We start from the raw sequence: 25,430 nt of genomic DNA, 5'->3' as shown, positions 1-25,430 counted from the left end.
ATGCAACTGTAAAGTATACTGCATTATCTATCTATCTACCCACTTTTTTAAATGATCATTTCCTCACTCTATACGTGGGATACTTTCTCTTTAAAATTATTATTACTAGAATATACAATAGATCATGGCTGTCAGAATTTCTGTGGTCCAGCAGGATGCACTGTTGTTTATATAAGTTACAAATAAAAGTTGGAAGAAAGCAGGAAAGTGCTTTCCAGCTAATTATCCCTTTGTGAGCAGTCCAAAAAAATGAGTGAGTCAGCTGGGGCAGAAAATTCACTTGGTACATCATTAAGCCTGCGTTTCTGCATCTTGGCAGCATTACTCCCTAAAGAGGGATGAGGGTCACCTCATTATCCTGGCAGTAAAGAGAATTTGTGATAAGAAGCATGGGAAGGGATAAATATAGATAAATTAAGAAAACATCAGCACCCTTTCTAAAAGCTGCTGAGAAAAAAAACCCCAAGGCTGCTACCCAGCCCTCAGCTGCAGAATTTACAGGAATAACTGATGCTAAAAGTGAAAATCAGGTTAGTAAGAAACCCAAGAAAGTGATGAAGCCCTGAGCTTCACCCTCACAGCTGCTGCTGCTGTTGGCAGTGAACTCAGCACTGAAGACCAACCTTCTTCACTGTGTGAGGAGAGGGGGAGAGATTATTTCTGGTGGTTTGGAAGCTTTTGAAAGATATATATTTTAATTGTCATCATGTCATCAGTTGCTTTTAAAAGGGATTCAGTCTTTGCTGTGCCACTTTGGAGGGTCTAAAGTTTTGAGCTGATAAACATCTTCCCTTTATGTGGTAAGTATCACAAGCTGTCTTCTGCATTACCAAGGAAAGCTACAAAATTACATTTCACTCTGTGGCAAGTTTTGCATTTAAATATACTGTTAGTCTGAAATTTTCACTCTGAAGTTTTGGTAATATACAGATTTTTCTCTAAAATCTCTTGAACTTTGATTTGTATATAGATCTATCAGTATAATCTTTTTCTCTCTCCCCCCTTATTTATATCATTATATATAGGCAATGTGTGTACACATATTTAAGTTTAACTTTTTAATTCTGAATTTCCTGAGTATGCAATGCTTGTTTTTAAGATAATTACAACATTCTTATAATGTTTTAGACTCTTAAATTACTGATACATTTGCGCAACCCTAATGCCAGATAAACACGGCAATGCCAGATAAAGGTTTTACTTTTTTTTTTTTTGTCCACAACTATAGTAAAGGGGAAGGATGGTCCAGTGGCTAGGGCACCAGCTTAGGATGTAGAAGACCCTGCTTCAATTCCTTTCTATGGCATGGACCTCCTGTGTGACCTTGGGCAAGTCACTTAGCCCCTCTGTGTCTCATATCCCCATCTGTAAAACTGGGATGATAACACTTTCTTACAGGGGTGTCGTGAGGATATATACATTCAAGATTGTAACGTGCTTTGAGCTTCACAGATAAGAAGTGCTATATAAGAAATAGGGATTATTATTAACATTCCATAAGGCATCCACTTCTTTTTCCATCAGATACCTGACAAGCCATATGTACCCTCTTAGTCATACTCGCACTCTTAACACAAAAATCAACCTCTGTGATGGTAAGGTGGAATGATGTTACATGTATATGGACTGTATGAAAGTCAGATGTGCCTATTTCTTGAGTATGTCGTGTCCTGTTGCAATCTTAACTATGACGAAAGTTTCTGCTTGTGTTAATGTATTGTATATAAATCTATACATATACACACTGTACTTTTTGTATATTAAAAGATGCTGGTTTGCAAATGAAGGTGTTCCATCCTTTGAAAATCTAATATCCCCAAGATAATTTCATTCTTATTCTGACCTGGATATTTCACAAAACTCCAGCATTTATTTTTTAATATTTTACTTTTACAAATCAACTTAACATACAGATTACGAAGAATACCCTAGGTTTGTCTTATTTATAATCACTTTTTTTTCTATTTATGCTCTCACTTGAAGATATTGAGGCATGGTAGTAATTTATATTTGAGAAATTATTCCACTAGAACAGTGGTGGGCATCCTGCAGCCCGCATGCAGCCCGTCAGGGTAATCCACTGGCGGGCCACGAGACAGTTTGTTTACATTGACCGTCCGCAGGCACGGCTTCCCACAGCTCCCAGGAGCCACGGTTCGCCATTCCAGGGTAATGGGAACTGCGGGCAGCAGTGCCTGCAGATGGTCGATGTAAATAGATTGTCTCGCAGCCCACCAGTGGATTACCCTGATGGGCCACATGCGGGCTGCAGGATGGCCACCACTGCACTAGAAATATATGCATCTAAAGGAAGGTTTTTTTAACCTCATCTAGTAAATGGATATTTTAGCCTGATGACTTTAAAGGCAGGGATTATTAGGTTCCTCAAAACTGCAATAAGACTTGAGGAGTGACTAAAAAGTGGCAAGTTGTTTCACTTTCCAGACTACCATACCCCTTTCAGGAGTCTGATTTGTTTTGCATACTCCACGTTTCACCTCACTTGAAAACTACTTGCTTACAAAATCAGACATAAAAATACAAAGGTGCCTCAGCACACTATTACTGAAATTTTAGTTTGTATTGACTTTACTAGTGTTTACGTAGCCTGTTGTAAAACTAGGCAAATATCTAGATGAGTTGATGTACCTCCTGGAAGACCTCTGTGTACCCTCAGGGGTTGATAACCACTGTGCTTGGTGATCCCAAAATTGCCATGATTACAAAGAGCTAGACTTTGTCCAGGACTGCATAACCACTCAGGGGAACATGATCTCCTTTATGCCTCTGTCTAGATCTGGGTATGGAAGGGGAAAGTGATAATGTGCCTGGCTTGTTCTGCCAGAGTAAGATGTGTGTAGAGAGCAGAAAGAAAAACAGCCATGTTGGTATGCCAGGCCAGGAGTATAATTTACCAGTGATTGTAGCTGAGTAGTAAAAAGCAGAATCCCCAATAATATTGTTCCAGCGTTTTGAAATAGTATTGAATGTTTGCTATAACATTACATTGCCATCATCATTCAGTATAAAATGTAGTATTAGAAATTAATGATCACTGCATTTCCCCCCCCTTCCCACTATCCGCCAGAAGCTCCTCCTTGGGTGTATTGCAAAGAATAGGCTCTGCAGGGACTCATGGAGAGTGAGGTCCCATTCAAAAGAAGGAGGGGCCCATATTAGTGGAGGCGTTACATACTTTTAAAGATAATGCAAGAGTTTTCCAGAGGGCCAATTTCCTTCCATCACCTTCCTTGTCTCCTCCATCCAGAGGCTTTTACTGCTCCAACTCCCCTTCCTGGAAACTTTTTCTAACCCTGCCCTTCTATTATCTTCCCGTTGAAAAAGCCTGCCATTACATCTGCCCCCAAAACCTAGGTCACCAAAGGCAGGCCCCATGCAAGGTGTACTATGACTGTGACACTGCATTGTTTGCACATTCCTAGGAGGAGCAGTTCTGCTCTCCTCCTGTGCAACTGCCTTCCCAGTGGATATCTATGATTATAGTAACAGTTGCCTGAAACAGCATTTACTTCCACTTCCTGCTTGAACCCCTGTGGTCCTCAAGGGTTTGTTGGTTAGTTGGCACGTTTAGGTTTTGTTTCTTGTAGAGATGGGCATGCCTGGCCAATGGCAGCCTGGTTCCTCAGAAGGAACGTTGCCACGGGGGGTAGAGGGCTGCCAGAGGAGCAGCACCAAGAAGACACCCTTTTGTGGGATGGGAAGCTTACTCTTCCCTGTAGTTCAGCAGACTCTATGGGGCTGAGGGGCAGCACCCTTCCCTTCTTGATGGCTCTACCGATCCCTCCAACTGAGGGGACAATTCAAAGGTAATCCCCTGAGTTGAAATTTATTGGCCCCCTCTCTCCTGTCACATGAGCATTTCTGGGGAGTGTACACTTCGGCTCTTTGAGTGTAGATTTTCTGATGTGACAGATTGTCAAGGTTCCTTCCCCGCTCTGAACTCTAGGGTACAGATGTGGGGACCAGCATGAAAGACCCCCTAAGCTTATTTCTACCAGTTTAGGTTAAAACTTTCCCAAGGCACAAAGTCTTTGCCCTTGGATTAGGAAAATGCTGCCACCACCAAGTGATTTAGACAAAGAACAGGGAAAGGACCACTTGGAGTTCCTATTTCCCCAAAATATCCCCCAAACCATTACACCCCATTTCCTGGGGAGGCTTGAGAATAAACAAGATGAGCACAAACCCCTTGGATTTTTAAGACCCAAAAAACCCAATCAGATTCTTAAAAATCAGAACTTTATTAGAAGAACAAAAAAAAAAAAGGTAAGAGAACAACTCTGTAAGATCAGAATGGAAGATAATCTTACAGGCAGTCATTCAAAACAGAGAATCCCTCTAGGCAAAACCTTAAGTTACAAAAAGACACAAAAACAGGAATACACATTTCCTCCAGCACAGCAAATTTACAAGCCAAAACAAAGAAAACCTAACGCATTTTCTAGCTAGATTACTACTAACTTTACAGGAGTTGAAGGGCTTGCATCCTTGATCTGTTCCCAGCAAAGGTATCACACAGACACAGAAAAACCTTTCCCCCCCCCACTCCATATTTGAAAGTATCTTGTCCCCTCATTGGTCATTTTGGGTCAGGTGCCAGCGAGGTTACCTTAGCTTCTTAACCCTTTACAGGTGAAAGGATTTTGCCTCTGGCCAGGAGGGATTTTATAGCACTATGTACAGAAAGGTGGTTACCCTTCCCCTTATATTTATGACACAGATACAAGTACAGCCCTTGTCCTTATGGCATTATCATTCTGTCGGTTGACTCTCCCTTTTACTTGTGAATTTTGCTTAATTTCTCCTGTTTCTCCTTGTGGAAACCATCAACAACCAGCAGAGTTATGTTGTGGGGAGCGGAGCTTAGCACTTTCTAATTGAGATTGCTACAGCACATTGGCTACTCCCGTTATGGGGTAGAATATCTCTTTTGCCTGATGTGACCTTAAATTAAAATATTTTCAACAGCAGAGTCCATATTTGTGCCATGTGGAATGTGCCCTTCTTAAGCAGTCACACAATCCTCTTTTTTTTTTTTTTTTTTTAGGAGCTCCATTAACTGTTTTATGAAGCCTCTGCAGTACTATTTTTATACTGCAACAATGTTAAATTATAACTGTCCCAGAACCACAAAGCAGAAGTGATGGGAATGTATGCACCAATTATGCTATATTTCTGAATTCGGTACAATAGTTTTTAACAGCACAAGGAGTTGGGGCAAACATTTCATAGATTGTTTTTCTTGGAGTTTTCCTGTAACAAATATGAAACAGGCTTTGGCTAGTCACTTCTATTTTGAAGGAAATCTGAGTAATGTTTGGCAACAAAATTTTAATGAAACAAGCCTTCACATCTGTCCTAGCATCGCACTTTGAAATTCATAATCGGTTTACTCTACAGCAAGGTGTTATGTATAGTTTCAAAATATGGGAAGAATAGGTCCATGATCCAGATTTATATATATAAAATTAAAAAAAAAATATATATATATATATATAAAATAAAAAAACATCTGGATCATGGACCTCTCTTCCCCACATTTTGAAACTATGCATAACATCTTGCTGTAGAGTAAATTGATCAAAAATATTTAAATAAATGGTATTCTATTATTGTTTAACAGTGTGATTAATTGCATGATTAATCATGATTAATTTTTTTAATCATGGTCAGCAGCAAGTTCAGGTAAATAGAATGTAATTAGGGCTGTCAAGCAATTAAAAACATTTATCGTGATTAATCATGCAATTGATCACACTGTTAAACAATAATAGAATACCATTTATTTAAATATTCTTGGATGTTTTCAAATATATTGATTTCAATTACAACACAGAATACAAAGCGTACAGTGCTCATTTTATCTTTATTTTTGATTACAAGTATTTGCACTGTAACCCCTCCCCAAAAAATAGTACTTTTCAATTCACCTAATACAAGTACTGTAGTGCAATCTGTTTATCATGAAAGTTGAACTTGCAAATGTTGAATTATGTAAAAAAAACCTGCATGCAAAAATAAAACAAAGTCTACTCAGTCCTACTTCTTGTTCAGCCAGTCACTCAGACAAACAAGTTTGTTTACACTTGCAGGAGATAATGCTCCCCGATTCTTGTTTACAATGTCACCTGAAATTTCGAACAGGTGTTCTCATGGTATTGTTATAGCCGGCATCGCAAGATATTTATGTGCCAGATGCGCTAAAGATTCATATGTTCCTTCATGTTTCAACCATTAGTCCAGGGGACGTGCATCCATCCTGATGATGGGTTCTGCCCAATAATGATCCAAAGCAGTGTGGGCCGATGCATGTTCATTTTCATTGTCTGAGTCAGATGCCACCAGCAGAAGGTTGATTTTTCTTTTTGCTGGTTTGGGTTCTGTAGTTTCTGCATCGGAGTGTTGCTCTTTTAAGACTTCTGAAAGCATGCACCACACCTCATTGCTCTCAGATTTTGGAAGGTACTTCAGATTCTTAAACCTTGGGTCGAGTGCTATAGCGGTCTTTAGAAATCTCACATTGGTACTTTCTTTGCGTTTTGTCAAATCTGCAACGAAAATGTTCTTAAAATGAATAACATGTGCTGTGTCATCATCCGCGACTGCTATAACATGAAATATATGGCAGAATGGAGGCAAAACAGAGAAGGGGATGTACAATTCTCCCCCAAGGAGTTCAGTCACATTAATTAATGTTAATTAATGCATTTTTTTAAACAAGCGTCATCAGCATGGAAGCATGTCCTGTGGAATGGTGGCGAAAGCATGAAGGAGAATATGAACGTTTGGCCTCTCTGGCACATAAACTCCTTGCAGTGCCGGCTACAAAAGTGCCATGCAAATGCCTGTTCTCACTTTCTGGTGACATTGTAAATAAGAAGAGGGCAGCATTATCTCCTGTAAATGTAAACTACTTGTTTGTCTGAGCAATTGGCTGAACAAGAAGTAGGACTGAGTGAACTTGTAGGCTCTGAAGTTTTACTTTGTTTTGTTTTTCAGTGTAGTTATGTATCAAAAAAAAATCTACAATTGTAAATTGCACTTCCACAACAAAGAGATTGCACTACAGTATTTGTATGAGGTGAATTGAAAAATACTATTTCTTTTATCATTTTTACACTGCAAATATTATAATAAAAAATAATATACACTTTGATTTCAATTACAACACAGAATACAGTATATGAAAATGTAGAAAAACATCCAAAATATTTAACACATTTCAATTGGTATTCTATTGCTTAACAGTGCGATTAAAACTGCGATTAATCTTTTAAATCATTATTAATTTTTTGAGTTAATCACGTGAGTTAACTGCGATTAATCGACAGCCCTACATTTAATAGAATGAAACTGACCCTGAATTTGTAAAATGTCTCACAAATCGCAAGATTGAAAAAAAGTTATGTCGAGCTTGCCTCCTATCCTAAAGCCTTTTCTTCTTATAAATGCAATTGGACAGTATTTGCATGTGCTGTGAAAATTTATATTGTCTGTCAAGCAACAGATTCTGTCTGCTTTCCAAAAGATTAGTATTCCATTCGCTATATTTTCTACAGCCAAACATAGTTTTCAAGCCACTGACAGTGTGTAATTGGAATACATTTTTTTCAGGTGTTACTTGCCACTGTTGTGATTAAAGAAAGATAATAAAGTCAGAAAACAAAGCATGGAATCTAAATTATGCTGGATAGTGTAGTTTTGATTGACCTTCATAGAGATTGGCTTTGTCACACAGATTCCAAGCCTGAATTCATCTCTGCTATATTGATGCAGAGCCCTGCAATGGGACTAAGAAGGGAGGCAATGTGATTCCTCTTCCCTGGGGCTTCAAAGAGCTGGTTAGTCCCCCAATACAGTTTAGGGAAGCCCTTAGCATTGGCTTAACTTGAACCCAGCTGACCATGGTCTGTATGTGTCTTCTGGCAGCTAGGAAATAGCTGTCAATAAGACTGCCTCTGCCACACCGCCACTCACCCCTAAAATGCCCTGGTACACGCCCTGTGCTGGGGACTTACATAACAGAGATGGGGGCATGCAGAGCTTGCTGAACCAACTCTACGACTGTCAGAGAGCTCCTTGAACACAGGATATTCTTTAATGGTCGTTACAGATGTTTTGCTTAGAGGTGTGGCCACAGGAGCAACTGTTCATTCTGTCATTGCCTCAGCCTGTTGGCCATTTGGCAGGGCTCCTTCTGCTTGTACTGCCCTGCTCCTCATCTTGAGGCTGCCTGCTGGGTCCCATTCTCCACTGGGCCGGAAGGACGAGGATTTGTGTTAAGGCTGTTAAGTGTATGGCAGTTGCAGGTATAGATCAGAGTGGAGTTTTTTGAGTGTGCATACACCCATAATGCAATTTCCCTTTACAGATCCGTTTATTTTATGGACTCAGTTCTGATTTTAAAGATGAAAGGTCACACATCACTGACAATAGGATCAGCCTTATGCAGCTTGTCCCGCTCCCTCCACTATCCTCCACCGGAGTGGAGGACCTTGAAGGGTGCAGACTGACGTTAGAATCCAGTGTTTGTGGAAAGGAGGTGGGGGGCTGCAGATCGTCCATGCAAGGAATCTGCACCAACTGCATGCCCCAGCACCCCAGGAGCTCCCTGCATCACAGGGCAGAGAGCGTCTTTGCTAGGGATGGTGGTTCCAAAATAAAGCAGATTCATTGGGTAATATTCCCTGTGAGAGTGGCTGCAACTGGTGTACAGGTGATGTAGCTTTTAGTCTGTGGTTGTTGCTGCAAAGTGGTTCATAACCAATCTCCCATATGCTTCCTCTAGAGGGTAGTCCATTTACTCCCAACTGTGCAGTGGATCCAGGATTTGGAGTTCTGTGCAGATTGTCATAGTAAGTGTAGCCACAGCCCTTACAAAGCAGACATTGATTAATAAAGGAATAAGCTACAACCAAAACAAGTTGGCTTCCATCTGTTGTGGGACCAGAGACTGCACCTTTGCTGGGACTTTCAGTATAACACAGACATCTAGTGGCCAAATAACATAATGAGCTCCAACCTTGTCCCTGTGGGTCCTGCGCTTCCAGGCGGTTTATGCTAGTTTCAGAGACTCACTGCAACCCTCCACATAGCCCTTCTCTCTCTCTAGGGCCAGGGATACAGTTTACTGAGCCCTTTTCATCATAAGCCAGCAAGGAGGTTGGTGAGAGAATTCCCACAGCCTCTTTTGCTCCTACAGCCTTATACCAAAACAGTTTAGCCTCTTGTCCTGATAGGGGCCTGTTTTCCCCTCCCAGGAAATGTTTCTGTAGTGGCAGGTTGTGGGGGGAACCCAGGCCCACCCTCTACTCCGGGTTCCGGCCCAGGGACCCTAATGATAGTAGCTGTTAGCAACCAATCTTTCACTGCCAGAGTTGCTACATTTCCCTGGGCCACTTCCCCACAGCTCTCCTGCTTCTCCCTTATCTTAGGGCTCCCTTACTAATGACTTGAGGGTGTCTTCATTAACCAGCCCTTCAGCCACACTTGCTCTCCTCTGCCTGACTGGAGTGAGCCCTTTTATAGTATCAGAGGGGCCTTAATTAGAGTCAGGTGGTCACATTAGCTTAATGGCCTCACCTGACTCTTTGCAGGTTAATTGGAGTCAGGTGTTTTTATTAGCCTGGAGCAGCCTATGCTCTGGTCAGTCAGGGAACAGAAACATGTTCATCCAGTAGACCCACCTTCTGTTCCTCTGCTGAACCCGACTGGCCTGGAGAGAGGAGGAGACTGCTGCTACCACTGCTCCAGCTACTCCCCAGGCTGAGCTGGACACTGCCCACCCCCCTTCTCTCCTACCTCGTTGCTGGCTAGCTGCTGGACCCCCCCGCCCCACACACACACACACCCACACCTTTAGGAGCTGCTTCTGCTCCAGCTACAGCCCCTTGCAGGGGGATGGCTGCTGGTCCGCTCCCCAGAGTGGGAGAGTGAGTGACCTTTGCCACAGCTGTTGCTACTGCTGTGGACACCACCACCACCACCTGTGAGGAGTCCTTTCTGCCTGCCTGGACCACCACATGGAATTGCTGGAGCTGCGGAGCTTGCTGCTTGGAGCTGCTGGAGCCCCGAGGAGGAGGAGAAGAAGAAGAGGAGGACCACCATCTACCAGTGGGGGAGCACCTAGAGACTTTGCAGACCACTGTGGAGGGGGTCTTTCAGACTGAATAACTTTTGAACTGCACTCTTGTGGTGGGGATTTTGACTGTGTTTGTAGGGACACAAGGGGTGTGGTGTGGAGCCTTTCCCCCGATCCATCTGTGTCTCCCCCCCCAACCCTCCCCACCACCACCACCACCACCGTTACCCCCTCCACCACCCCCACTGGCTGTTTACCATCCGCCTCAGCTCCTACCTCTGGACTCAGCTGCTTGATTGGCTTGCCACGCCCTGCTTCCACCATTTGGGCCTGAAGCAGCAGCCAGCCCACACTGACTCTTTGTGCAAGCGCACATGGGTGCACGTGCCCCCCCTTGGATTGCTCACCCCACAGCTTTGCCCCTTGCTACCTGCCCCATTTGCCCCTTGCAGCCTTTGCCTCTTCCCTTTGCCCCAGCCCTCTTTACTAGCTTCAGGTTGTTTGCCTGCCCCGCCCATTTCCCTCTGCAACCTTTGTTTGTTTGGCCCGCCCCAGCCTCTGAAGCTAGCCCTTTGGTTTCCCTGTCCTACCTCCAGCCTGTTTAGCCCCTCGCTCTGTGTGCCCATGCGCTTGTGCCCCTCCCCATTTTAGTTTGAACCCCCTGCACTACACCTCCCAATGCCGTTGTATTCCCCCCTCCCCTAGTGCAGCTAGAGGAGCCAGAATCCCACCCTGTGTCAGTGATTGACCCCCTAGCCCCTGATTTGCCACCTCGTCCAGCCCACCCCTTTTGACGCCCTCCTCCCTGGCCTGCAGCCTAGCAGGGAGGATTGGCTGACCTGCTTCCCCTTTCCCCTCTTTTTTCTGGTGTCTCCCCTTCCCTCCCTGCTCATGATGGCAGGGGACAAGGCGGGTGGGGCTCCTCCAGAAAACCCCGTTGCCCCCCTGCAACATCAACCTCCAGTGCCGCAGCCGAACCACCTGCTACTGCCCGCACTGGGGCACTGGCAGCAGTGGACACCAGGGTGACCTCCGCTACTGCCACGTCCCTCACCCCTTTTCACTCTGGGGAAGCCCCCCCAGCCGGTGGGAAGGGCCCTGCAAAAAAGGTCAAGCCTGCCCTGGCAGGAGCTGCCCCCACTGCTGCGGCCCCGCCATCGACCACGGCGTCCCTCCCTGCTGTTCCCTCCACCAGCTCTGTGGGTTCCCCTCCCCCGGCCCCCAGGGCGTATGCCCAGGTGGTGGCAGCCCCCCCACCTGCCGCTACGTCATCTCTCCCACCCACCGCCTCTGCTACCATCTATAGCGGCCAGGGCCCATTCCCGACCTTGACCAGGAAGCACGGTGTCCGTTGCCTTCTGGTGCCCGCCTTGCCCCCATGTAAAGACCTATGTGTGGGTGTTGGCGAGGGTGGAGGGGCCCATGGCCATTGTGGCGGCCTCCAAAATGTACAGAAAGGTAGTCTTCTTTTTGGCATCGGAGGCTGCTGCCCAGGAGGCGGTGGAGAAGGGCCTGGTGGTGGCGGGGGGTGTTCGTCCCCCTAGAGCCACTAGAGGACCTGGGTGTCCATCTGGTCCTGACCTCCGTCCCTCCCTTCCTTCCCAATGCCGCCCTATTACCCACCCTCTCTACCCTGGGGAAGCCCATTTCCGTTGTCAGCCCTCTCCCGTTGGGCTGCAAAGACCCCGCCCACTGTCACGTCCTCTTGTTCCGCTGCCAGGTGCAGCTTCAACTGCCACCGGCAGCGCGTGACGGGGAGGCGCTCGAGGGGTCATTCCTGGTCCCCTACCAGGGGGCCCATTACCAGGTGCATTATTCTACGGGGGAGGCCCGGTGCTACCTCTGCTGAGCGATGGGTCACGTCTGGAGGGACTGCCCCTTGGCTCAGCAAGGAGGGGCATCCGGGACCCCTGAGCCCCGGCAGGGCGCCGGCCCCGTCATCGCCGGTGCCCCCGGCTGCCCAGCGCCCGAAGCCAGCCCTCCTCCTTCCCAGTCCACCACTGCTCCCACTTGGGCCCAAGGGGCACCTCCCCCACTATGCCTAGATGAGCAGGAGAGCCCTGCCTCCGCTGCATGCAATCTCGTGGGGCCTGTGGAGGAGGGTGTGGCAGGGTTACCGCTGGGCATGCTCCCTCCCATTAACCATTGCTTCCGCTCCCACCTCCGAGGAGCACCTGGACTCTTCCACCAACCTGGCCGCAGATGGCACCCCACTGACAGCCACCGAGCCTGCTGAGGTGATGGCCAGTGCCACGCGGCCAGGACCCGAGCCACCAGGAGCACCCCTCGATGTGCTCCTCGTGGTCCAGGACCCGGGTGACTTGGCGCGGGGGGAGGCTTGCCAGGCCATCTATTCGGCAGCCTCCTCCGCCCGGGTCAACTGGGTCAAGCGCTCTGGCCTGGTGGTAGGGGACCAGTGGCAGGCGAGCTCCCTCCCACTCGCGCTTCAGGCCATCCGGTGGAGCGTGGGTCCGCTGCTCTATCTCGGCATCTACCTTTCTGCCACGCATTCCTCTCCTCTGGAGAACTGGCATGGTTTAGAGGGCAGGGTGATAGAGCAACTCCGGAAATGGACAGGACTACTCCAGTGCCTCTCCCCTTGAGGGAGAGCACTGGTGCTTAATCAACTAGTCATGTCCATACTTTGGTACCAGCTCAACACCGTGGTCCTGGCCCCAGGTTTCCTGGCCAACCTCTGGATATCGATTCTGGAGTTCTTCTGTCCAGGACTGCACTGGGTCTCTGCAGGGGTTCTCCATCTACCCCTGGAGGAGGGAGGGCAGGGCCTGAAGTGTCTCCACACTCAGGTCCATGTCTTCCGCCTCCAGGCCCTGCAGAGGCTCCTTTATGGTGCAGGTAGTCCGGCGTGGAGCATACTGGTGCACGCCTTCCTGCACTGCTTCCGAGGGCTCCGATATGACTGGCAGCTCCTTTATCTTCATCCGAGAGGTCTTCTGTAAGACACTCCCAGCTGCCGGTCTTCTACCAGGAACTCCTCCGGATAAGAAAACTGTTCTCAGTGACCAGGTCTGTGGTGGCCACCGTGGGGGCAGATCTCCTCGCGGAGCCCCTACTACACAACCCCCAGCTCCGTGTGCAGGTGGCGGATTCCCCCTTGGTGTGCCAGAGGTTGGTCCTGGCAGACGTCACCAGGGTCAGAGACCTCCTGGACTACGACCGGGGAGACTGGCTGGATCCCCTGATGCTCGCTCAGCGCATGGGGCTCTCCAGTCCTTGTACTCCCCGGCACGTACTTCAGGAGGTGAGGGCCGCTTTGCCGCCTGCTACTCGGGTTTACCTCAACTGGGTCCTAGGAGAGGGTGCACCCCGCCCACCCTCCACCCCAGACCCTCCGGAACTTTTCATCAGGCCCCTACCCCATGGAGCCGACCAACTCCCTCCCCACCTCATGTCCCTTCACCGTGAGCCGGCGGCACGATTTGCAGCCGTCCGTTTCCAGACCACGCCAAGGAAACATCTATACACGCTCGTGCTCCACACCCTTCACGTCCTCACCCTTGCGTCCCGCCCTGACACAAAGTGGCGGGACCTCCTGCCACCTCTAGAGGGTGAGGAACCCCGGTGGGCCAGCCTATATTCCATCCTGGTCCCGAGGCCCGCCGGGGATATCAGTTGGCGGCTCCTTCACAGGGCCGTGAGCACGGGCGTTTGCGCGGTTCACCCCTATCCAGACACCTGCCCATTTTGCGGCATGAGGGAAACCCTGGCGCACATATACTTGGAGTGCGCCAGGCTGCAGCCCCTATTCTGGCTCCTGACAAATATTTTGTTAAGATTCTGGTTGCATTTTTCCCCTCACCTCCTTATCTATGCGCTCCCTATCCGTGACCCCTCTAAGTCACGGGACCGCTGGTCAACCTCCTCCTGACCCTGGCTAAAGTGGCCATCTATAAAATCAGGGTGAGAAGGCTGGCCGATGGAGTCTCCCCTGACTGTGGGGCCTATTTCCATCCCTCCGTCCATTCACATATCCGGGCAGAGTTCCTCTGGGCGGCGTCCACTGACTCCCTTGATGCCTTTGAGAAGCAGTGGGCGCTGTCCGGGGTTCTCTGCTCAGTGTCCCATCTGGTTCCCTTTGTTTGACCCTTTAACCACACTCCTGTACCTGCTATTTCATTAGTTGTCCCCCGTAATTATTTGGTTTCCAGATCCTGTGGACCCCCCCTTAGGCTGGGGGGGGATCCTTTAGCAGTGGGCGGGCAAAGCCTGCCCTCTTTCTAGATCCCAATAAGGCTACTCTGCTGTACCGAACTGGCCTGCATCTCTCACATAACCTACAAGTAAATATCATGACACAGAAGTTAGTACTTCCATAGACAAGTAACTTAGCAACAAGTTTTTACAGACTCACAGGACTCATGCTCTCTCTCTGCTCCGAACAGTCCCTGGGAGGAACCCCCTTCAGTGTGACAGTCCTTCTCAGGAGTCCGCTCTCTCGGGGCTTAAGCTGTAGGCTCCACTGCCTCCTGGAACTGCACCTCTCTGAGCGGTCAGCCCGGGGCCTCCACATCCAGAGGGAATAATGGAACCCTGATCTCTAGACTGCAGTGACTCAAACCCTTCTGTTTTACACCGGCTATTGAGCGTCTGTAAAAGGCATAAGAGGCTCTCAGGGCTCTCGGGCCTAACATCCCTCAGCAAAGTACATCTAGGTCTTGTGTCACAATGGAATGCAGAGAGCCATTTCATTGTACAGCTACCACTATAAATCCCTATTCTCGTTTAGCTGTTTTTATTTGTTTAAATATTGTTTTAATAGCTATACAGAAGGGACACATAAAAACACCCGTAAAACATGAACTCTTAGGAGTTTCTTTATGTTAAACCTGAAATGCAGAGACATATGTAGTTGGAAGGGACAGTGCTAGCATTTTAAGCTGCCTTTCATCATTGCAGAGAGCCTCATGTGCAATAATAGTCATTATTATTTGTAGTTATTAGGCAATTATAAGGCAATATCTAAATCTTGGCAGGCCAACAGGTTCTCCAGGGCCAAAGGGCTCTTCAGGGTTTGCTCTCTAGTAAAAGCACAACAATTACTGATTCCGTATGAGGAGAGATTAATAAGACTGGGACTTTTCAGCTTCGAAAGGGGAGATATGACTGAGGTCTATAAAACCATGACTGGTGTAGAGAAAGTAGATAAGGAAGTGTTATTTACTACGTCTCATAACACAAGAACTAGGGGTCATCAAATGAAATTAATAGGCAGCAGATTTAAAATAAATAACAGGAAGTATTTCTTCACACAACGCACAGTCAACCTGTGGAACTCCTTGCCAGAGGATGTTGTGAAGGCCAAGACCATAACAGGGTTCAAAAAAGAACCAGATAAATTCATGGACGATAGGTCCATCAATGGCTATTAGCCAGGATGGGCAGGAATGGTGTCCCTAGCCTTTGTTTGCCAGAAGCTGGGAATGAGAGACAGGGGATGGATCACTTGATGATTACCTGTTCTGTTCATTCCCTCTGGGGCACCTGGCACTGGCCACTGTCAGAAGACAGGATGCTGGGCAAGATGGACCTTTGGTCTGATCCAGTAGGGCCGTTCTTATGCTTTATGTTGCATAGGCACCTGATTAAGCGCCTGATTGAAAGTGTACCCCTTTAAATTGAAATGTATCCACACAGCCTAGCTCCAGTGTGTTTAAATGTAAATGAAAAAGATTTTAAATGAAATACACGTGAAGTCCATTTATCCAAATGACCTGGGGGGATGTCTGATACCTTTGGGCATTGGGATTAAGGGAAATGATATTTTTAGCTGTAGTTTCACAGTGAAATTTCATGCAGTCACTGACCATGATGACAGACTGCATTGGGAGTCAAAGTTCTGTACACAGCTGAACTGGAAATGTTTGTTACTCACCCAAATAACTAAAAATCCTGATGATCTGAATCAGCAGTGTGTTCCCCCATGCTGATAGGGGTAATTAGGATTTTCAGTTTCCGAGGGTGTAGGGGAGAGAGACAGGAAGTAGTTGCAGGAGACAGGAGCCTACTTAGTACTCCTTGAGTGTGGGGAGCTGGGAGGAAGATGGGGGCAGTAGAGGCCCAGGGAAGCTGGATATGATTCGCCCCCCCCCCCCCCCCAGAGCCTGTCTTGTCCCTGCCTCCTCCTGCCTGTGCTCAGCTCCTGCTCCCAGGTGGGCGGCTCTGCTGTAAGGTTGGCCCCGTGACTCATCGCTGACTCTGTCTCTGGGTCTACCCTGTGCTCCTGGGCGCTCCGAATCCCGTGCTTCCCTGCTCAGCCCTGGCTTCAGTGTGCCTGTGCTGAGCCATCTCTGAGTGCCCCCGGTCTCCCCCGCCAGGGCCTGGCACTTGCCGACTCAGAGGATGCTCGGGAGCTGAGGAGAGAAAGGGGCCAGAGCCATGAATGAGGGACTTCTGTTTGGCCCACCAGGCACCAGCTGTTCCTTCCTGCTCCCCACTGGTGGCTCTGTTCTAAGGGCAGCTCCACGACCTGGCTCAAGCGCGCCCCGGGCTTCCAGCAGCTCTGGCCCTTGCATTCCCCTGCCAGGTGGCCCCTTTCCCTCCCAGGCTGCAGAGTGTCCTTCAAACCAGCAGGTGCTGGGCCCGGGCAGGGCACTTGGAGGCAGGTCAGCATGGGGACGCTGCAGCTGGACTGGGCAGTGGCTGGAGCTGCTGGGAGCCTGCTGTCCAGGGCAGAGCTGGAGCCAGGTAGTCGGGGAGTCCTTATAGTAGAGCTCCCAGCAGGGAGCAGGGTGGAACAGCTGATGCCCAGTGGGCCAGACGGAAGGCCCTCATGGGCCAGACCTGGGCCCCAGGCAGGCCACCGATTGAAGAACACTGCAGTATTTCCTAATGACCCTCCTCAAGGGTTAGGGCCCCCCTGTAGTGTGCACTGTCCCTCCCCAAGACAGGTTGCAATCTAGCAGTTAGAAAGTACAGGACAGGAGAATAAACTGACAAATGGGAGGGGCAGTGAGAGAAGGAAAAACTAACAGTAGAGCCGGGGCAACGGGAGCTGCGGAGTTGACGCTCGAGGCAGGGGCAGCGAGTGGAGCTTTCCTGATTGCCCCTGAGCAGAGCGGCCACGGGGACATGCTGGCCGCTTCCAGGAGCTGCATGGAGCAGGGCAGGCAAGGAGCCTGCCTTAGTCCTGCAGCGCCACCGACCAGACTATTACGCCCACCAAAGCTGCCAGGGTCCCCTTTTGATTGGGTGTTCTAGTCGAAAACTAGTTGCCTGGCAACCCTAAGCCAGGCACATTTGCATAACTCAGCATGGTCTCAGTAACAGCTGGCTGCCAGCCTAATCAGTCCCAGGTGGCAACGGTTTGTAGGCTTGTATCTTTTAAAAGTAGGTTTCAAGGAGGAATCTCAGTGAGAAAAAGGTGATGGCTTGTCAATGTTGTCAGAAGGTTCTTCCCCAGCATGTGGGGTGGCATGGGAAAAAGCAGGAAGGTGCTTCTGTGACAAGCAGATAAATGGATGCTCAAGGGTGTCACTGGCAGAGCGAAGGTGAGGGTCAGGGCCATAATAAGAAACTAGATTTGAAAGGTAAGGTGCCGCTGCTTCAGTGGAGAAGGGGAAGCCAGTGGAGAGGTACAAAGGGGAAATAATGTCATTAAAATCACCTTGGAAACATTTTAAATAGCTATGAAGCGGGAAGGTTGGAGGCATCAGTGCCACACAGCTGAGATTACAATAATTAATGTCTGATTTTATGGTGTAGCAGGGCAGTCACCCCGCTCTGGTTCAGAAAGGGTTAAAAGCCAGCCCTTGGAGAGGGCTGGGGCTGGGAGCCAATCAGGAAAAGGCTGGGAGGCAGCCAATCGGGGCCAGCCTGGGCCCTATAAAAGGGCTTCAGCCTTGGAAAGAGATGGACCTGGCAGCCGGATAGAGAAAAAGGTACCTTGGACAGCACAGTGCTGGGGAAGGGCAGGAGGAGGAGCTGGGGGAGCTCCAGCCTGGCAAACCCCCAGGCAGAGGCCTTAATGTCAGGGCCAGAGGAGGTATTAGGGCTGTGGAGAGGCAGCAGGTCCAACCCCCTGGCCGATGATGAGTGGCCAGTTCAGATTGCAGTTTGCCCCTGAGCGAAGGGGCTAGATGAAGACTGGCAGTGGGTCATTGAGGTGAGGTGGGCTTAGGGGATTGGGGTTCCCTGAGGAGGACCCTACGTGTGTGGGCGTTGCTGAGGGAAAGTACCCAGGAGAAGAGGCAGGGAGGGGACACGGTGCCTAAATTACAAAGGTGGAAATTGATAATGATAAGACAAAAAGCAACAGCAGGAGGCGCGCCGACACTGAGATGAGCTAATTCCCGAGGTAACCAGCAGGAGGTGCCATGGTGGTGAGTGCATGCCGTGTTACACATGGATAAAGAAGACAGTGTATCCTTTACCGTTTTCCTGTTTCTTTATCTATATTGCTTTCGGTTCTTATAACAGCATATTGGGATTGGACTACATCTTTCCCAACCCTATAAGTTTCCTTATACTAGTGCATTATGCAGTTATGTTCCAGGGTCCTTGTGGTATTTGATATATGGGATTTTTATTTTATTTTTTCCAGAATGAAAGCTTGGAACGTTCATTCATAATATGAAGATGTTGCTGACTTTGTTCCTCTTCCTTATTGGGAGTCAAACTTCAGTAACTCAGACACCAGGTATTTCAGTATCCTTTGTATTCTGTTGTATTATGTGATTTTTTTAATACAATATTTAGTCCCCAATTTTCCCAATTGTGAAGCCTGAGACTCTTGTGTCAGGATCTCTATACCTTATGAGACTTTGTATAATAGACTGAAACTGTGTTTGGATAGTGGAGATGGACATTAGATTTACATATTAGGTTGATCAGTGCTATCGTAAACCTTGACAGATTTATATAGATTAGGGCCAAATTCAGAGGTGAAAATGCAGATAGTGTATAAATGAAGCCCACACATGTAATTAAGTTATTTTCAAGGGAGTACCTTGGATTTAATAACTCAGCATGTGCAAAAGGAGGATCCATTCCTGCACCCTACTCACATGGATTTCTGTTGGGGTCACTGGGATTCTACATGTAACGTTCTGCAGAACTGGGTACTTAGTATAAATCCCAGGCACAGCGAGACCTAAATTGTGGCATTGCGTGTAGTGTTAAGTTAGGGCTGAATTTGGCCATGGAGGGGGCCAGATCAATGTGATTGATAGGGTAGGCATGTTGCACAATTTAGGAAAGTTGTCAATAGGAAAGTTGCTCAGGAGGAAAGTGAGGCCCAATGCTGCAAGGTGATCTTCTGAGAAAAACTGAGGGCTTTCAACTCCTACTGACTTCAGTGGAGGTTAAGGATGATTAGCAACTTGCTGGAGGCAATCAGCACTTGTGACAGGCATGTAACTAAGCACAGAGGAATCAAGGCAAAAAGAAAAAGCAACTTTTGCCACTTTGTGGCATACAACACAATGAGATTCTGAAGAGGGTTGCACACTTAGTCCACAGTTGCCATAGGATTCCATATGGGAGAGAATATACGTTCTCAGGAATGTGACAGATGTCATCTACTGTGGTGTAAGTTAAAGTAGGAGGAAGGGTGCTTTATTTTAACCCTTCTGTTAGTCACTTAAGGCTGTCTGGATCACTGACATACCCTTGAAATCTACTGTATTAAAGTAAACTATGACCGTGCCAGTGAAGAGTACAGGGATGACAGGAAGAGGTGAAATTTTCCCCATCCAAACTGGTGTGACCATGTAAAACTGCAGCTCCTCTTCTCTCACCCCAATACCTTGACTCCTCCATAAGAGGTGGAGTAGTTGTCTCAGCCCTTCTTAGCTACTAGCACTGGGAATTGGGGCCAAAGGATAAGGTTCTGCCTAAATGTGGATTTTGGGTGCCACCTCCATCCCAGCCCTCTGCAGTAGAGTTAGTATGGAGATTCTTTTTGCAGTGCACAATTCCTTGCAATTCCTGAGCCTAAGTGGTTCAGGGGACTTTTCATGGGTCCTCCACACTAAGGATGAACTACACTGTGCCATGTGCTGAACTGAATGTTAGCAAAAATAAACCAGAGTGCATTGTTTGTGGCTATGGGGTGGTGACTACAGGCAGATGTGAAAGCAGTTAGCGCTTAGAGATTATTTCTCTAACGGGAAACACTAGATAATGTAAAAGCGGCAAAGAGTCCTGTGGCACCTTATAGACTAACAGATGTATTGGAACATAAGCTTTTGTGGGTGAATACCCACTTCGTCAGATCCCATTCAGTAGAAATACCAAAAAAAATTTAAACCTCAAAAAGGAAGCAGAATTGCTGAATAGCTACATCTCCTGGGAAGTCCTAGGTACCAAACAGATGGTAAATTCCTATCTTTGTAATCTTTCATGATATTAAAATAAGCTTAAAATATGAGAGAGAGAGAGAGAGAGAGAGAGAGAATTCTTGGGCTTAGAAGGATATTTTTCAGCTTTTGGACATTGTTTCTGGATATCTCTGTATAAATTCTTCTGTGAAGCATTGTTTTTATCATCTGAGTATTGTAGAGATAAAGGGTAAGAAGTATGTAATAACATTTAATTTTCTGGGGTTTTTTTGCAGCCCCTACATCTGCAGATATTGTCCTTTTGGTTGACAGCTCTAACAGCCTGGGAAAAAAGGCGTTCCCCTCTATGAAGGCTTTTATTAGCAAAATGATCAGTCATCTCACAGTGACTCCTAACCAATACCGTATTGCACTTGCCCAGTACAGTGATGATTTGCACACTGAATTTCTGTTGGACACCTATAAAGCAAAGAACCCAATGCTGAACCATGTCAAAAAGAACGTTGTATTCAAGGGTGGTTCAGTAAAAACTGGCAATGCCCTTCGAAAAGTTCACAGAACCTATTTCAAAGGACCAGCTAGCGGAAGCGACAAAGAACAAATTTTGGTAGTCTTGACTTCAGGGGCATCAGAGGATCCTGTAGTAGAGCCTGCCAAGATCTTGAAAAGCGATGGGGTAAAAATCATAGCCATGGGGATTCAGGATGTTTCTCCTCAAGAACTGCAGTCAATGGCTACACCTCAGTTTTCTTATAAATTTCGCACAGTGAGGGATCTCAGTATGTCTTCTCAAAACATGACCAAGATCATTGAGGATGTTATTCAAACAGATATAACTGAGAGTGTTCCTGAGAAAGAAGGTAAGGAATGCAAGGCTATGAAAAAATTGTGATCATATTGGTTGGAAGAAGTAATTCAGTGTTAGAAAGAAAGACACCTTGAACATTTTGGGCTAAATTTTCAAAATATTAAATAACATGCATATTTTAAAATAAGGAAGAGAACAGACATGTACATGACCAGGTACCTGTGTATACAGAGAGGCATGTAACACTGACATTTTGAAAACCAGTGCCTATCTGTTCATGACTTTTTGCATGACTAACTCCAGACTCCACAAAAGTGAATGGAGAGTGGGTGGAGTGAAGCTGTAACTATTCTTGCAGATTTGGTAATTTTCAAGAGAAAAAACCTCTTGTTGTTGGTTTATGCTCTGAAACAACTAATTAATGGGCATTTTCCTTTGGGCTTCCTCTGACGTGGCTGGTATTGACCACTGCTGGAGACAGGATGCTGGAGTTAGGTAGACTGCTAATTTGATCTGTATGGCAATTCCTGTGTTTCTAGATAAATCTGGATGAGGGAAACTATTTTAGAAGACTGTTCCATGGATTGGCCAAGAAGTAGACAATTAATATTGTGTCATTTTCCCCCTCTCTTCCCACTGCAGTTTGTAATTCTGTTGCTGATGTTGTGTTCATAGTAGATGAGGGTGTTTCAAAACCAAAATCTGAAGATATTAAAAATTTCCTGCAAAATACAGTCTCCATTCTTGATGTGAAGAAGAACTGTACAAAGATTGGCCTAGTGACATATAGCAGTGAGCCACATGTGTTATCTTTATTGAGCAAAGAAACAAACAAAACTGCTATTCTGCAGAAAATAAAGGGCTTTTCTCCGAGGGAAGGAAAGGCCAACACCGGTGCTGCCATTAATGCTACAAGGAAAAATGTCTTCAGTGTAAAATTTGGAAGCAGAAAGGCCCAAGGAGTAGAGCAAATAGCCATTCTGATCACCCACAGACGCTCTGCAGACAACATAAGTGAGGCAGCTCGTGATCTTCGGAGAGCTGGTGTGACTGTATTCACCATAGGCATTGAAAATGCTGACGACACCCAGCTAACCCAGATAGCATCATATCCTCAACAGCAATATGTTACTAAGCTGACGGCATTTTCTGACCTGCCAGAACAAGCCGGAACTTTAAAAAAGAAACTCTTGAATCAAATTCAGGACAAGCTGTATGTCCAGTCTGAAAGAAGAGAACTACTTAAAACAGGTAAACCTTTCCCAGTAATTGTATTTCTATCTTTTCTCTAGGTGGAAGATTTTTAAGTAGAGATGGTCCTGAACCAAAAATTGGATCCAAACCCCCCTGAACTTTTGATCTAGTTTCAAACTTTAGCCTTTGAGGAAGTGCAGTTCTGTAGCTGAAACTGGATCCAAACTGTAGCTCAGACCCATCTTTTTAACATATTGACTGGTTCATGTTTTATTGAATTCATGCAAAGATTCTGCATCACAGTCTCCTAGTGGAGCAATTTATGTCTTGGTGTCAGTGGGACTCTGCATGGGTGTAAAGGAGGGTCCATGCTAACAGAACCCAGTATGGGATTGGTGCCTAAATTTATTTTATTTTCATTAGGTTAGTAAGTGTGGTGTGGGTTTTTTTTTGTTTTTTTTTTAAGGTAAATAGCTTTTTTTTTTTTTTAAACAGCATCATTAATGTGCATAAATGTTTAGGTTGCATTTCTGGTGTCTGCTTGCATGGTTGTGGACAGTTTTTTATAGTCCAAGCAAACACAGCCTGGACAAGCAAGTTTTTGCAGCTCCAACCCCAGAGTTTTGTCATCACACTGGTTGAAAAACAGAGGCTGTGTGCCTGGCGGGGTTCCCTTCATCCCCTCACCACCCAAGAAGATAATTACAGATGCCTCTGAATGGGGTTAGGGAGCTCACTTGGATAAACATGTGGCTCCAGGCTCTTGTACCCAGGAAGAATCCAAGCTAAACATCAACCTCCTGACACTCTGGGCAGTGCATGAAGCCTGCCACTCATCTGTATCCTACATTGTCAAGTCACATCTAACATGACTACAGTACACTATATCAAAAAACAGGAATAGGGAGGTCCACTCTCCTTTGCACAGAAGCAGTCAGTCTCTGCAGTTGTTGGCCAGAAGAGTAGGTGAACTTGGGACCCTTAAGGTGGACCCTCCTACACAGTCTTCCATAAGGATAAGATTTCTTCGAGGTTACACCCTATATTCATTCCAAATGTTCCCTCTAAATACCATTTAAATCAGGTCATATAGCTAGCTATTTTCCGCCCCAAATATTATGCCACCAGAAAAGACAGGGAGCACCATTCTGGATTGTCTGAGCCTGAGCATTCTACCTGCAGACTACAGAACACTTCAGGGAATCTCCTAATCTAGTTGTCTCCTTTGCTTCCCCTTTCATACATTTGAGATTTTCTAAATGGATTTCAAGTTGCATCAAGCTGTGAGTTGATGGTGACCCCTCCCACACAAGGTGTACAGGTTACATCAGTGGCTTTGCTTCATGGAGTTCCCCTTCTGGAGATCTGTAGAGTGGCAACATGGAGCTCTATGCATACTTTTACTAGGCATTATGCCCTAGAATGAGTTTCGTCAGCAGATGTATCCTTTCAGATTGCAGGATCATGCTGCCAAACACATCAGGGTTCCCTGCACCATTGAGTACTGCTTGTGAGCCACCTTGAATGGAATACACATAAGGACTGTCATTTGAAGAAGAAATTCTGGTTACTTACCTTACAGTAACTGGTGTTCTTCAAGATTTGTGGTCCCGATCTGTATTCCACTATCCACCCTCCTTCCACTCTGCTTCTGATTCCTTCCTTGGATTATTCATGGTAGAAAATGAACTGGAGAGGTGATCAGTCCATGTGGTCCCTTATGCCCTCGACTTGGAGCACAAGGAGATGATGGGCACTGATGTGGACCAAGAGACACTGCTGTTGAAAAATCTTCTGGTCTTAGGCACATGGAGTGCGTACACACCTCGAGTGGCGTACAGATAGGGATCACATAACCTGAAGAACTCCAGGTATCATAAGATAAATAACTAGCATTTCTAAGCCATTGTTACTTTACATTGAGGTTGCAGCCACGTTGCGCCATGATCACCTCACTCTCTGGCAGATTTTCTGCCGCTGTGGAACTCCACCTGGGTTTGTGTCATTGTATAAATACTGGTTGACTCTGGGCCCTAATTACATGTCTATCTGCTTTGGTGCTTCTCTCAGTGTTTCTCTCTCTTTAAATTTTGTTCTCGCACTAATGCTGTATACAATTTCTTTTTCCATGTAGGATGTATGGACACAGAGGAAGCTGATATTTATGTGCTCATTGATGGCTCAACAAGTATTCATCCTAATGACTTCGGAGACATCAAAAAATTTTTGAAGGAAGTGGTTAAAATGTTTAACATAGGGCCGAATAAAGTTCGCTTTGGAGCCGTGCAGTACTCACATGTCAAAAGACTGGAGTTTGAACTTCATGAATACAGCAAAACAAACGATTTAGAGACGGCCATTGACAACATTAGGCAAATATATGGGAATACCTATATTGGAGAAGCTTTGACTTTCATGCAGCCACTGTTCAAAAAGGCAAGGGAGCAGAGAGCTGGCAGGGTGCCTTGTCACCTCATTGTCCTAACCGATGGGGAGTCACATGACAGTGTGAAGGAGCCTGCTGAGAGCCTGAGGAATGAGAAGGTTAATATTTATGCCATTGGTGTAAAACATGCAAATGAAGCACAGCTACATGAGATTGCAGGGTCAGAGAGCAGGACTTTCTTTGTGCATGAGTTTGACTCTTTGAAAAACATAAAAAATGAAATTGTTCAAGGGATCTGTTCTGGAGAAGGTAAGGAAAATTTTGATTTTGCCTTTTGAACTCAGAGTGCTAATTGAACACGGTGCCTCCTCTTCTATAACAAGCAATTTCAAGTTCAAAACATAAGCATATTACTCCAGCCTGAATCACTGAAATGTAGAAATATACTTTGGGCACATTTCAAACTGAGATGGCTGTCTGCAAGCCAATTATAAATAATGCAGTTTTCTTTCTTAAATCCATTATGTGTATGTTCATCATATGCTTTAAAAAAGCAAGGGTATTTTTATTTGGTTTCAATCAGAGCATCAAAGCACTCCTTTTCCTTCCTCCTTTTTTCCCTCAGCTTTGTAACAAACAAGA

General features: G+C 46.4%; 1 protein-coding gene across 1 annotated transcript in view; it reads left to right on the top strand.

The window, feature by feature from the left end:
- Positions 1–607: 607 nt before the first annotated feature.
- Positions 608–25,430, top strand: part of COL6A6 (collagen type VI alpha 6 chain) — a 104,075-nt gene continuing 79,252 nt past the window's right edge. The window contains exons 1-5 of the mRNA XM_074945576.1: positions 608–800; positions 18,663–18,758; positions 20,676–21,260; positions 21,851–22,459; positions 24,537–25,097. Coding sequence (XP_074801677.1) covers positions 18,692–18,758; positions 20,676–21,260; positions 21,851–22,459; positions 24,537–25,097 — 1,822 coding nt within the window. The 5' untranslated portion in view covers positions 608–800; positions 18,663–18,691. The remainder of the gene's footprint in view (positions 801–18,662; positions 18,759–20,675; positions 21,261–21,850; positions 22,460–24,536; positions 25,098–25,430) is intronic.

The sequence above is a fragment of the Natator depressus genome, chromosome 2, assembly GCF_965152275.1.
Source record: "Natator depressus isolate rNatDep1 chromosome 2, rNatDep2.hap1, whole genome shotgun sequence".
In the NCBI taxonomy this organism is placed as follows: Eukaryota; Metazoa; Chordata; order Testudines; family Cheloniidae; genus Natator; species Natator depressus.
This window is presented reverse-complemented; position numbering and strand designations above follow the sequence as displayed.